At 38.9% G+C, this 15,745-nt stretch overlaps 1 protein-coding gene across 2 annotated transcripts in view; it reads right to left on the bottom strand.

The window, feature by feature from the left end:
• The window catches only part of PPP1R9A (protein phosphatase 1 regulatory subunit 9A), a 98,922-nt gene that overhangs the window by 52,846 nt on the left and 30,331 nt on the right, over positions 1-15,745 (bottom strand). For both annotated transcript variants that reach the window (XM_081971657.1, XM_081971656.1), the window contains exon 3: positions 852-984. In XM_081971657.1, the coding sequence (XP_081827783.1) occupies positions 852-984 (133 nt within the window). The remainder of the gene's footprint in view (positions 1-851; positions 985-15,745) is intronic.

A 15,745-nucleotide genomic window follows, 5' to 3' on the forward strand; every position in this document is an offset into this window, starting at 1 on the left:
ACATATTTATTCAGCTCTAACATAACAATGCTAACAAGGTGGCTGCTCAGCTAACAACAACTGCTGAATTCCATCCGACAACTCTTTTATACTGAGCTGTCAGATGACCAGTCAATCACAACACATCTTCGTTTCTTCAACTTCCACTAGGGGAGCAGACTAGAGAGAAGACAAGACACAAGAAAACCATTTATGGAAAGTGTCCTGTGGTACACTCTCTCCATATAACATAGTGGAACAAGCAGATACATTCAGGGAGAAGTTCCTAGTTCTAAAGTACAGACATTTTAAAATATATTATCTTCCAGAAAGTAGAAAGTAGAAAGTGGAAAGTACTTGCCTTAGTTCTTCTGATTTCCTTCCTGGAAATGGAAATTCAAACATGGGGCTTAAAGCCCGACATTTTTACAAAGATTCACTAGTGTCTCAGTGGTTATCTTATCATCGTTTAATAATTTATAATGTTTGGGATGCATACTAATTAAATACCTACCTCTTTATTTTAACATATTTAATTTTGTTAACAGTATATACATTAAATTATTTTTCTCAAATTGTATCTCAAAGTTTTCATAATACTGTAGTCAGTTAAGCTTCTTAAAAATTTCACTGATGTCAATGAGTTTTAAGTGCTGTGTGTGCAGGATTAAAATCCATATGAATTAACTCTCTTGCAAAATTGGAAAAGTCATGAAATTATGTCTATAAATTATATTATTGATTACTTATTATAGATTGAAGGAGCTAATTTTTGAATCTAAATGCCATTTTTTTTAAGGGCATATCGGAGCAAAACTTCATATATATTAGACTATTCAACTCCTACCCTATGGCAATTAAAGAATATATACCTTTTTCAATGTCTACTGGGAAAAGATCCAACTTTTCCACACGTTTTTCTAATTCATACTCAGCTGATGATGATATTGGATCAACTGTTTCATTTCTCCGGTCGTATTCTTCATCAGAGTATGTCTTAAAAACCTGAAAAGATATTGTAATCAAAGTAAGTTAAATTCAAAGATTCCTATTAAACTAGGAGAAAATGACTATTTCCATGAAGTGTTTGGAACTCATCAAAGATTCAGAGTTTCTATTATTAAAAATATCATAGTGGACCACATAATTATTTTGTTAAACCCCCTCTAATGAAAATAATGATCAGTAAAACTGAATCATCTTAATCTATTTATAGGTTAAGATGCTTTATTAATGAAGCAAATATTTATCATTCATTCATATGGAGTTCGAATTCTGAAAATGACAAAATATAAAATGTGCATTTGAGGTAGAAAGGCATAGAAGCTCCAAGGGACACCTAGAAGCCAGTCAGAGTTTCATTATTCCTACCCCTTCAAAGTAGGTCAAGTTAGGAATCAGACACCACAATGCTGGAATTATGAAACACGAGAGGCTTTCCTAAGAAATATAGAAAGTGTACTCAGATTAAGCATCCAACAATTATAATAGCACTTAAATAGAAAATATTTCTTTTAACAGCATAACTATTAAAATAATTACAATTTTCTCATTTGAATTAATTTGACAGTTGTTTGAGTATAAATTAAGTGTTTATTTGTATAACAGAATGGAGAATATAATCCCATTTTATTCTGTTGAATTTTATTCTGTACTGATTTTTGACCACACTTCATTTCTTCATTTAATCATAGCAAGACCATACTTGTCTTGCAAGAAATAAAATTCTTTGTATTTTGTTTAATAGAATGAAATTTAATCTTAACTAAAGCAATATAACTGATTAAAGTGCTAATTTTATTGCATGCATCCAAGAAAAAAAATATTTTCCTTCTGCAAACTTGATCAGTTTTCTGAAAAAAAGTTTATATTTGTTTCATCTACATGCTAACTAGGACTCAGATATGTATTCCAGGATGAAAAAAATGCTTTAAATATTAATTATACTTTTTAATAATAGATCAATAAACTGAAATGTTATAATGTAAACTATTACTTTAATATCTGAATCAATTGTATACTTGTTAACTTGACTCACATCTTAGTCATTTAAAGTAAATATTGGAAATAATCAGCTAGTTTGTAAAGGTTAAGAAAATAGGAGGGAGAAAGCTCTGCCTTTGGCAAGCCTTGTTGTCACGGAAACAGATGAGTATGCTGTACCATTTTATGGTTATCTCCAAAAGAGCATCAACATGATCCTGAAAAGGAGGAAGATTAGTACATCTTGCTTTAAATGCAGATGATTTAGCTTGCTTTGATTTTGGGTTTTGTCTTTCATTTATTTGGAATAGCAAAGCAATGATTGCACACAAACAGTTTTTGCTGGATTTATTTCCAATGATACAAGATTTATAGTGCAGTCCTATAGAACTACCTACAAAAATTAAGATCTTCAGAATCAATACATCCTTTTTCTAGGTAAGGTACAAAAAGCAAGTGGTTACTGATTACTCCATACATGTTTACATTATGGATGTTTAGAAATCCATTTCAATCCAAGCAGGACCAATCTTTGGCATGAAAGGTCTTTTACCACAAAGGGAAAGAGTGAAGAACTCTATTCATTTTCTTTGATCTCTTGCCAGCTCTCAGGAGTTTTCTGAACTCTCAGCTGTATTTATCATATATAGGAAGTACAAAATAGTATTTCCTATAAGGAATAACTATTCCGAAGCCCTGTGGGGAATGGTGTCTTTTCTACTAAATTAGAGGCCACACTAGAAAATTAGCAATCATCCTGTTTGTCTCTTCTCTACCTCCACCGAATCACTTACGGCAAATTCTCTTGTCGGTTTACTAACCTTTTCCATGCCTTGACAATAGACAACCCTCTCTCATATCTACTGGCCAGGACTCTAGTTTGATTTTTCAATGTAATAAAAGCATTTTATGACTTTAGAGAAAATTACAGGTGGAAAGTCAATGATGCTAATGATTAGCCACCAAGTTCTTTTCGACTCTGGTGACCATCTAGAGATAAAATGTGACTTAAACTATATTTATGTACTGAGCTGCAATTTATATTACAGCAAGTCTATCCCATTCAAATAGATAAGTTAGTATAGTTAGGTGAGAATGTGACTCCTCCTGACCTCCCTAGGGGAGGAGTGGAAGACACTGACTTATTATCCAATTCTATTTATATTATAACTATGAATATAACAGCCTTTTTCCTTATGTTACATGTAATTTAATGTTTGCTGTTGATGTTATTTGCAACTAACAATTTAAAAATCAATTTAAGCAAAGATTTAAGTGTGACAATGTGTAAGCCTAAACTGATCTTCAGCAGCATGATTAGACCAATTCTCTTTAAGCTAATAATCATTTATACTGACTTGAAACAAGAACATTTTTTCTACCTACTATAAAGGGCAAATGATTCAGCATCCAACAAGGACTGTATTTTTTCAGTAAACACTCAAATTCAGTTAAAACAAAATAGCAGTACTTAGACTTATATACCGCTTCATAGTGCTTTTACAGCTCTCTCTAAACAGTTTACAGAGTCAACATATTGCCCCCAACAATCTGGGTCCTCATTTTACCCACCTCAGAAGGATGGAAGGCTGAGTCAACCTTGAGCCGATAAGATTTGAACTGTTGAACTGCAGCTAGCAGTCAGCTGTAGCATGCAGTACTGCACTCTAACCACTGTGCCATGTCAGTTCATACAAAAAATTGTGAACTTCTATTAACTTTAAGTTTTTATGTTATGCTATTTTTTCACACACATGCACATTTACAAACATAATGGCAATAAATAAATAAATGCAATTAAATAAAATATTTTTGTAGTATAGTCAAAATGGCACAGCTAGTTCCTTCAGGAAATAGCTCTTTTTGTAAGAAATCTTCAAATGCCGGACCAGTAATTGCTAATATTTACAAGTAGATTTAGTTCAATTGCACCTGCAGGAGGCCATTCTAATGGACTTAAAAGCATTTTCTTCTTCCTAATTAGACTTTCATAATCTTGCTCTTTTTCCTGTTAGCACAATGAGTAATAAGCTAACAAGATGCAAAACTTTATTTTTTTATTTGTAAATTTCAATAGAAATCAGTGCTTCAAAAATCAGAAAGCTTTCTATTTTATGCAGAGCCTAGCTCAGAGGTCAGCAACCCTCGGCTCTGGAGCCGCACCTGGCACTTTCATCCCTCTGCTGTGGCTCCCTGTCGCCAGTCGAAGCCACAATTGATAGGTCTTTCGGTTAGAACAGGTAAAGGAGAAAGGATGCCACGCTAGGAGGAGACTCTATGGTGGGAGAAGTGGACTTCCGGTCACCTCCACAATTGAACTGGGGAGCTTATGGTTAGGACCTTTGTGGCTCTTTGAGTGTTTAAGGTTGCTGACCCCTGGTGTAGCTTCATAATGGCTCCAAAAGTAACAAGCAGGGCAAAAAAGGAAGTGATACAAGCCAAAGGTAGGAGTTCATCCAGGATAGGTTAACTATACCAGTTATAGTTAACTGGTATAGCTCCATCAGCTGCAAATATAATATAATGCAGGGGGAAAAAGATGATTAGACAACAACTAGAAGATCACAGCAATGCATGAGAATGTAAGGTGTCTAACCAAAGTGTAAGGTTTAAGTGTATTTTAAATCACATACCATATCAAAGAGATAATAGTAAGGAAAAATGGGAAATACAAGTTTCCAATAGTTACACATAACTGAGGATTACCCTACTTTTATTAATTTCATTATTTTTAGGAAAGGTAATCACAAGTCAAGCTACAAAGTAAAATGCTGAATAACTGCTCTGTTCATGCTGCAATTATCAACATTTCATCTTATTTTCTTATTTTGAAAATTAAATGATATTGAAAATGCAAAATTAAGAATCCATTCTAGAATTGCTGAATATGTTTAATTTCAGCAAGCAATTACATTAAAAAGCACACTAACTTCAAAATAATTCTCAAGCAAAAACTTGCATTTCTATACTTCATACTGAAAATATCTAGGGATTAATTAGTATGATCACATTTTCAGTACAGAGATAAAATGTATAAACATGAAAGAGGTAAAATAGTTATATAAACATAGACTATGAAAACAAAGGCTCACATAACAAACCTTTGCTATACTTTTGGTACTAGTTAATTGTCTAGTCTCTAGTTTTACTGAGAGAAAAAAGAAATATAAACATCAGAATTCTTTCGTGAACAAGACATAGTTGAGAATGAACTAAAAACTAAAAAATATTCAAAGGGCATAAAGGTAGTCTTCAACTTACAATCATTTGTTTAATAACTGTTTGAAATTACAACAGCCCTGAAAAAGTGACTTATGGCTGATTTTCACACTTATGACCACTGCAGTATCCCTATGATTAATATTTGGGCACTTGGCAACTGACATATTTATTATTACAGATCACATGATCCCAGGGTCATATGATCACTATTTGTAACCTTCCCAGCCAGCTTCCAACAAGAAAGTCAATGGTGGAAGCCAGATTCGCTTAATGATAGCATGATTCATTTAACAACTGTGGAAGAAAAGGTTGAAAAATGAGGCACAAATCACTGAACAACTACCTTGCTTGGCGGTGGAAATTTTGGGCTAAATTGTTGTTGTAAGTCAAGGACTGCTTGTACACAACTTAGTGCAGAAGTCTTTGAACTATTTCCTCAACTTTATTTTCTTTCAGACACATCAAATTAGAGTTCCCATAATTCCAAGACAAACAGGTTTGGGATATGATGGCCAGAATTTGCAGATTGCTGTCTAATTAGTCATGTTGAAAATTGAGAGAAAAGTTAAAGCTCATAAATATATGCTTAATATTCTGTCAAACAATGTGTTATTTGACTTATAAGAAGTGTGCACTTATTAACAGAAGATTAGTCCTCTACAAAAATATTTCTGTATAAGAAATATACAGAAATATATCTGCATATTGTGGTTCATTCACCCACATTTCTTCCCCAATGAGTCAACATTCTCTGTATAATTCCTAAAGTTAAAAAAAAATGGGTGGGTGACTCAGCGCATATGCATGTATTTCTGGATATAAGACAGCAAATGCATATACAGAGCTCGTTAGACTAAGGTAATTAAGAAAACACCTTCTTAGAAAGTGTTATTCATTAAAGGCTAAATGTAAAAATACAGAACAAAAGAAAAAATAAGGCCGATACTTATAATTCTGGATGACCTACAGAAATAGTCATTATGTTGGCTATGATTTCATGCCCCTAATTTATGAAAACAGTGTTTCATTTAAACATCACAAGAAATTCCTTCCACAACAATATTTTCAAAAGACTTGGAAAACAAGCATAAAAAAACAAAAGGCAAGAACGTGAAACATCACCTAGAAGAGCACATTAAGAATGTTTGATGTTTCATCAATTATAAACCAGATTTACTCTTTATAAGCCATAGCAATTAACTAATTGTAAACCATAATTATTGTTTGAAATGTCAACTAAATCAAACATTTTATTTTATTGCTTCCCTCACACAAAAGGAGCAAAGGCTTCTTGAGCCAGAAGTAGTCTTCTACCATATTAGACTTTAAAAGAGTTAATAAACCCTACAGTTTATGCATTGCAGTAGAATATCTTAATTCTTAGTTTGCATGCTTGATTATTTCTTTAAAAGCATAACTTCAAATTAAAAGTAAAATAAATTTCCTTTAAAAATGTGATACAAGTGATAGATATTGGGAAGGGAATAAGATAATTAGATATGTAACATAAACAGTAACCTTTTTATACTATTCAGGTTTGTTTTAGGACAAAAGAAAAAAAACTTTTAAAAAATAATCCCATTTAAAATCACCTTCATCATCTCAGCTAGAAAAGAACTCCAATGTAGAGCTGGAAATGTAATTGCAGAGGATGGAGATATATACATAACCCATGCGCTAGGGACGTCCCGACTGGACTATTGCAATGCTCTCTACATGGGGCTTCCCTTGAGATGCACCCGAAGGCTGCAGCTGGTCCAGAATGTGGCCGCGCGGGCAATCATGGGAGGTACTAGGTACTCCCATGTAACACCTCTCCTGCGCGGGCTGCACTGGCTACCTGTGGCTTTTCGGGTGCGTTTCAAGGTGTTGACTATCATCTTTAAAGCGCTCCATGGCACAGGACCTAGGTATCTGCGGGATCGCATCCTACCCCATACATCCCTGCGGCCGATTCGCTCTCACAGAGAGGGACTCCTCCAGGTGCCGTCCACTAGGCAGTGCCAGTGGGCGACGCCCAGGAGTAGGGCCTTCTCTGTGATGGGCCCGACCCTCTGGAATGACCTCCCCCCCGACATCAGAATAACCACCGATCTCCACTCCTTCCGCAAGAAACTTAAGACCCACCTGTTCCACTTAGCTGGCCTGGCCTAACCGTAGCTTTAATCTTTAATCTTTCTAGCCTGTATTTTAAATTTTTAGGGGTAGGCTTTTTAGGTTGCTTTTTAATTTTTATTATTGTACAGCCCAACCTTTAATCTGTCTTTAGGGGTATTTAAGATTATTTATTTTGTACATGGTTTTTAGCTGCTGTCTGTACACCGTCCCGAGTCCCCTCGGGGAGAGGGGGCGGTCCATAAATTGAATAAATTCAATTCAATTCAATAACTACCAGTAGGTTTCTGCTCCTCAAAGTCGCCTAGATTCCGAAGGAAATACCTAACTGTAGGATTAAAGGCATTTCTATATTTCACCGCAAATCTGATCAGTGATCCTTATCTAATCTACTAATATAGTTCCAACAAAGGGGAAACTTAATAGTGTTTGATAAAATCTGTTTATATTTTTTGTAGTATTATTGTAGCGTGGTTAAGAAATGAGGATATTTTATTTATTTTCATTTATTTATATTTCACATTTCTGAACCACTTATTTCCTTCAAAGAGAGATTCTTTGTAATTCTTAGTTATGAACAACCATGTCTTCACAAGCATCAAATCCAATAACAACTGGATTAACTTTATTTGTAAAAGTGTCTTTGTTACAATATTACAATATTGCTAAGCAAACTTTCTCATAAATTTCTTCAGAAAGAAAAGCATTTCTTCAGAAAAAGGAATCCAGAGTAGAAAGGAAGGTAGAAAGAGTGGTGAAAAAAAACCTGAAAAACAGTTCTAAGGAAACCATGAACAAAATAGATATGGTACACAGGTAATTTTCCTAATGGTGTGTGTGTGTGTGTGTGTGTGTGTATTTTAAGACAAATATTTAAGACTATTATTTAACAAAATATTTAAATACAAATATTTAACAGTGTGTAGGTCAACTGTATCACAGTATAAAAAGCTACACTTCATCAGTAGGGATCATTCTAAAGCAGGGATGTCAAAACTCATGGCCTGTGGGCTGGATGTCTCATGCGCTGGCCACTCCCAATCTCATTTTAGCGAAGGGGGAAAAAGTCACAATACGTTACATGATAACAATGTGATGCCGCGAGTTTGACATCCCTGTTCTAAAGCCAACCTAAAACATATTTATATAACTGCTGATAGGGATCTTTTAGTGAAAAGTTAACAATTGAAACTTTTTCAAAGTAAATCAAATGGTTCGTTTCATGATTTTGGAACTGAAACTTCTTAAAACAGCAGTCTCCTACTTAGCATTACTCTTCCATTCACTATAGGAACAGTAAGAATGTATTTTTCCTACTTACTACCTTACCCAGACATTGGGTTCAACTCCCATAATGTCTAGCTAGCAGGACTCAAATGCCTTTAACTGGTTGACATTTTCACCGAGGATCATTAAGAATTATTTCTCCGAAATCCATTTCAAAAGAAACCATAAAAAAAGAAAAGAAACATGGATGCCCATGAAAGAAAGAAACAAATACTACACATAACATAGTCCAGTGACGGTGAACCTTTTTGGAACCGAGAGCCTTAAAGGTCACATGGAAACGATGGGTGTGTATATGCCAGTTGGTGCCGCACTCTGGAAAGCCAAACCTCTGGGTTCTGGTGCACATGCGCACCTGACAATCAGCTGGCCAGCTTGCATGCGCACACTGGTTTTCAGCACTGCCATGCACAAAAAGGACAGCTGATCGTTGTCCATGCATGTGCGACAGAAACCCAGAAGACAAACAGGCAAAGCCACATGTGTCGGGTGACATGGCTTCATGTGCTACTTTGGGCACACATGGCATAGGTTCGTCATCACGGGAACAGCCCAAGCACACTTTCAAGAGCAGTTGCCTCTTGAAAAAGCATCTTTGGGACATTCTGGTGAGAGAGAGAAGTGCCATGAGGACTGGCTCCAGCATGAGACCAAAAGCTTGGAAGTCTAAACCTTTGCTCCTGGTGACTGACTCATATTGGATTGCTCAACATTAACCTGGGACAAATAATGCAATATGTGGGGTTCATTATACAAATACTATAACTTGTGTACACAGGGAAGAGATTGGGATCCAAGTAGGTAAACATGATACTTGTGTAAGGATGACACGGCTCATCAGTTTTACATCACTGTGGTTTGCTGCATAATCCACTGAAGAGAAATATGGAAAAAGAGTGAAGGTAACATCGAGCAATTAATCCCTGAACACTTGGAAAACAAAATGCAACAATTTGGGCAGAAAGAAGTTTTGCATACTTTAATCTTTCCGATGTTAGTTGAACAGACCCTAGGTGACTATGTGTCAAATATGTTCTAGTGCGATGTTTTTCAAACTTGGCAATTTTTAAAGGGCGTGGACTTCAATTTCCAAAATTCTAGAAATCCACAAGTCCCAGAAGTCCTCACATCTTAAGCTTGGCAAGTTTGAATAACGCTATTCTAATGGATCCTGTATTGAGCAAAGGATTTAACTAAATGACCTCTAATAGATCTTATCACTATACAGTATTTATGGGGAAATAATGCTTTGCTTTTCTGTGTTAAAGACAGAAATTTCTAAACTCTGTTAAAAGAACAGTATCTTCCTTTTGATAACCTTACAGAGTTAAGCGAAACAAATGCTTACAAGATTAAAAGAAAGGTTAACAATGGAACAAAATGTGTGGCATCTATATTGGCTACTCTTAGAATTCCTTAATATCCACTTGATGTGTTTAAAATGCCACTAGGTGTCTCTTAGCCATAGAATAACACTTCTAGTCTCAAGGAGAGGACAGCATCTAGACTAAAAATTATTTTTAAAAGTAATTCTGATACCAGCTTGACATGGTGTGCTCACACAACATGACTAAGAGATATAAATGAAGTAAAAATGAAGTAAAAATTTAAATAATATATAAACAAATTATTGTTGTTCTATTGCAGGCGTTTCCCAATTATGGTATAGTTATCTAGAAAATAAAAATAATACAAAATTGGGGAAAGGGTTTTGATCTATTTATTGAGGCAGCTACCTCCTAGTTCTGCAAAGTTTCAGCCTGAAGAAGCAGCTTTTATCATCTTTCTGATCTAAGATTTAGGACAGGGGTGAAATGCTACCAGTTCAGCTTGGTTCACCCAAAACGGTAGTAAAAAATCCTACTGGTTCGCAGAACCGGTAGTAAAAAATACTAAAACAAGGTTTTTTTTAAAAAAAAAGTTCCGATGATCGCTGTTCTGTAGGGAGAACGAGGCAGAGAGGAACTGAGGCAAGGCAGGTTGAAGCTAACACAACCTTTATTGACAGTATAACACAGCAAAATGTAAGGCAAACCTCGACCCGGCAAACAGCAGCATTTGACAGCTGACAGCCCCTTTTATACTAGAGCTGTCAGACGCTGAGCCAATAGAATGGCTGCATTTTCCCGCCAGCTGGCTGCTCGCGTCTCCACCAATCAGGGGCCGACAATGATAGTCAATAGCGTCGTAGCCTCGCGGATGTAACAATCGCATGTAGCCCAGCCAAAAACAAGGGGGTGGGGGTTCCGTTTTTGCTCCCAGCAGGATTCCCTTAAGCCTGCTAGGCCAAAAATGGGGGGGGGAGTGTCCGTTTTTATTCCCGGTAGACTCCCCTTAAGCCAGCTAGGCCAAAACTGGGGGGAGGTTAAAAAAACAGGTGGTGGGGAGTCTGTTTTTGCTCCCAGCAGGCTTTCCTGAGGCTGCTAGGCCAAAAACAAAGAGTGGGGGTGCTGAGAAAGAAAGAAGGAGAGAGAGAGAGAGAGAGAGAGAGAGAGAGAGAGAGAGAGAGAGAGAGAGAGAGAGAGAGAGAGAGAGAGAGAGAGAGAGAGAGAGAGAGAGAGAAACAGACAGAAAGAAAGAGAGAAAGAAAAAAATTTAAAAAAGAAAGAAAGAGAGGGAAAAAGGAGAAGAAGGAAGGACTACAAACTTGGCACTAGACGCAGCTTCAGAGGATAATCAAGGGCTGGAAAGGATGTGGCGATCATCTAGTCCAACCCCGCTCCAGCAGGACATTGTTAAAGTGAGTTTCTGTCTTTTGATCCCCCAGCTACATAGTCACAAGACCCCCCAAGCCACGCCCCCCCCAAGCCATGCCCACAGAACTGGTAGTAAAAAAAATTAGATTTCACCACTGATTTAAGAGTCTCCACCTTTAATGGTTAAATGTTTTCCCTTCTAAGTCTGAATTAGCCTACAGCTAATTCACAGAGTCCTTATTTAACTCCACCTGCCTCTGTAACCATTTTAACTTACTGTATTTTTCGGAGTATAAAACACACCTTTTCCCCCCCTAAAAGAGGGTGAAAATTTGGGTGCATGTTATACACCGAGTGTAGCCCCACCTACCCACCAGCCCCACCCTTTTGCCTCTGCCTCCCAGCAATTTATCTCCTTGCAGCAAATGGCTTGTGGAGGCGGGCGGCAATAGGCTATGGCAATTCTTGCAGTCTGAAACAGCTGATCATCCAGAAGCCCATGGTGAAATTGAAAGTGAAATGGGCTGTTTGCTGTTTGCTCCAAGGAGGTAAGTCATTAACTATAAATGCTTATAGAAGGTTCAAATTATGAAACTTATTTTTTAAAGACTGCTTTATTATTGTTCTAGACAACTTAGCAAAATGAAGAAGCTTTTTAAAATAAATGCTTGATCTGAAGAGGCCCAGTGCTATTGTATCTTCCTTTAAATAGCAGAGAATAACGTATACTTCCAGAAAGCCACATTAATTTTAACAGCATCTGTATAAGTATAGTCTGAAATGTAACACCACAAATGTCATGTTTGCTGTTTGCTGTAAGGAGACAAATTTCTGGGAGGCAGAGGCAGATTCCCCCCCCCCCCCGTTTTCCTCCCCAAAAGCTAGGTGTGTCTTATACTTCAGAGTGTCTTATACTCCGAAAAATAAGGTAGAGTGGTACTGAATGAGAACTTGTGGTGGCTGCAGTATTTCTCTTGATAGATGATTGCAATCCACGTAACTGAATTGCAATTATGATGCTTCTGGTGTCCTAAAGTCACGTGGTTGCTGTTTGCAATTTCACTGCCAACTTCCAACACGCAAAATCAATGGGAAAGCCAGCAGGAGGTTGCAAAGGGTGAACACCTAACATCACCCCTAACAAATGTGCAGGATTAATTTAATGACAGCAACCTAGGAAGTCAGCAATCTGTGACATTATGCTTTACTATATTGCTAAGCGACGGGGTTGCCCATTCCAATTATTATCATTAAGCAAAGGCAACCTGTAAAAAGACGTAGTAATATATGAACAACAATTTCAATTCAGTCCCACATAGGACCTAAATAAAAGATTCACTGAACATCATAATTTATTTCTAAGACATAGATTAAAAATAAATAGCATACTAGCCTTTGCTGTTATATACCAAGTACTGAAAAACTCAGAAATCAGAAAACTGACAATTATATTTCCTTAGTGATTAGTGTAACATTTATATTTAGCATACACTAATAAAAGTTCTAAAAAAATTAAAATATTAAATACCCTCCATGACAGCAACACAACTGAGGTTAAACAAAGAGACTCATTTAATACAACTACTGAAAAACAGAGGAATAAATGTGTGAAGACTTCAAACCCCCTTCCCTCTGCACATGTTGTTTGTCCTAGAAAGCCTGATAAATCCGAAGACATGATGCCGTCTCGAACAATCTGACATTTTAAACAACTGCTGAGCTTGCAGAGAATGGGTGTTGGTTCTTACCTGATATGCTCATTTTCTGGTAGAGACAGCAGCCAGACTGTGTATGCGCCGTCCCGGACTGAGTCTACACTTATGATGTCATCAGGCCCTTGTGACTCCTTCCCAGTTTCAGATGAAGGAAAAACTGTAGACTCAAGTGAGAATTGTGAGCAAAAAGTAAAAGTCCATAGTCACTGTATCTCTCTCCTCCGCACAAGGAATTCCCTTGTGTGACCCATACCAGAAAATGAGCGTATCAGGTAAAAAACAACACCCATTTTCCTGTTATCATAGAGACAGCAGCCAGACTGGAATGTACCAAAGACTGGGCTATCCACTAGGGTGGGAAATTGTAAAAAAAGGTCCGTTAGGGCACAAGCACTTGTTGTAGCACCCTGCTCCCAAAAGCCGCGTCAGCCGACACATATTTGTCAACTTGTAATGACGTATGAAGACTGTGCGAGACGTCCAGGTGTCCGGCAGACTTCTTCCAAGGTGGCTTGAGTGGACCAAGCCGCAGATGTCACAGCGCTGCTTGTAGAGTGAGCTGTAATGTTTGCAGGGACCTGAATGGATTGAAGTTCGTAAGACATAATACACACTCTTATCCAGCGCCCCAGACTAGACGATGAAGCCTTGGTACCCAAGGAGGCCTGGCGAAAGGAGATGAAGAGAGCTTCCGAGTGGTGGAACGAGGCGGTGCGGTCAATGTAGATCTTGAGGGCACAACGTATGTCAAGAGTGTGCCACTTGCACTCCCTCTCGTGATGGGGGGACGGACAGAAATCAGGTAAGGTAAACTCCTGACCTCGATGGAAACAGCTATTGACCTTCGGTATGAATGTCGGGTCGAATCTTAAGACAACTTGGTCTGGATGGAACACGCACAAGTCATGCCTGACTGAAAGAGCAGCCAAATCAGAAATACGTCTGGCTGAGGTTACAGCCACCAAAAACAGCATTTTTAAAAACAACAGTTTCAAAGAAGTGGATCTCATAGGTTCAAAGGGCGCAGAAGTCAAAGCCTCTAGGTCACAAGGCAAGTCCCAAGTCGGATTTCTATGTATGGCAGGGGGACACAGGTTGGACGCTCCATGGAGAAATATCCAGATCAAGGGATGAGAAGGCAGATGTTTGGATGCTGTCCAGAACAGAGGCCAGAGTGGCCATCTGTCAGCGTAGCATATTAAGGGTAAGTCCTTGATCAAGCCCCCTCTGCAGGAAGTCCAATATCTGCGGAATGGATGCCCTAAGAAGTGGGTCAACAGTCTGGTTGGAACACCACAGAGCAAAAGTCTGCCACGTGGCATCATAAATGCGGTTAGTAGAGCTTCTGTGTGATGCCTGAATGGTAGCAATGATGTCGAGGGAGATGTTATCGGCTGTTAAGGCATGCTGCTCAATGGCTATGCGGTTAACTGCAGCCACTGGGGGTCGGGATGACAAACTGACCCTTGACGTAGAGACAGGAGAGACTGTGGGATGTACCATGGGGTGGAAATTGACAGAGTCACTAGGTCGGCATACCAAGGCCGGCATGGCCAATTCGGCGCTAGCAGCAACAGTTCTGCCTCCTGCTCCAGCATTTTTTGAATTACCCTCTGAATGAGGGGAAGGGGAGAAAATGCATATAGGAGACTCCTGAGCCACTGACATCTGAGAGCGTCTACTCCTTCTGCCATGGGGTCCATGAACCTCAAGTAATACCTGGGTACCTGGTTGTTATCTGCCATCGCGAACAGGTCTAGGACTGGGAGGCCGAACCATAGTGTCAGTCAATGGAAGAGGATCGGATGGATGGTCCACTCCGCCTGATCTATCGTTGTCCGGCTCAGCCAGTCTTCTTGGACGTTGGAGACTCCTGAGATGTGTTCTGCCCTGAGAGATGACAGGTCAGATTCTGCCCACTGGCACAACAGGTTGGATTCCTGCATCAGGGACCAGGAACAAGTTCCCCTGTCTGTTTATGTGTACCTTGGTCGTGGTATTGTCCATGAGGACTAATATGTGATGCGCCTGAACTCTGTGGTGGAAGTGTCTGAGGGCGAGGTGAACCACCCACAATTCTAGCCAATTTATGCTGTTTTAGCTCTCTTCGAGGGATCACTGACCCTGAGCCACTAGGTCCTGCATGTGTGCCCCCCATTCTGTCAGACATGCAGGTGAGACGGCACGGCTCTCTGAACAAGGTTCCTTGCAAAATCGCCAGGGACTGCCACCATTTGAGAGAGTGTAATACCTGTCTGAGAAGGGGGACTCTGAGAGGAGAGCTGCTCCTGTTGGCCTTTTGATGTGGAAGCTTGAACCATTGAAGGCTCCTGCTGTGAACCTGGCCCATGGGACAATCCCGAAGCAGGATACCATCTTGTCCAAGACTTGGGAGAGAAGAAGAAGGGATGCCTTGCATAGACGTAGCATCTTCCTGAGAAGTTCCCTCAGACTGAGAATGCGGTCGTTGGATAGGAACACCTCTCTACCATGGTGTCTATCAAGACCCCAAGGTGGAGAAGGTGCTGGGAATGAGGTGACTCTTTTTGAGATTCACCCCGAACCTGTGATTCCACAAGCTGTGAATGGTGAGGAAGAGATCTCTTTCTGCCTGAACCGGAGACCTGGACAACAAGAGGATGTTAACCAGGTAACAGAGAATCCGAACTGGGGATGACCTGATTTGGGCGGCTAGTGCTGCCAGTACCTTTGTGAATATCCTGGGGACAGAGGATAGACCAAACGGAA

Source organism: Natrix helvetica (assembly GCF_964273705.1).
Source record: "Natrix helvetica genome assembly, chromosome: Z".
Lineage (NCBI taxonomy): Eukaryota > Metazoa > Chordata > Lepidosauria > Squamata > Natricidae > Natrix > Natrix helvetica.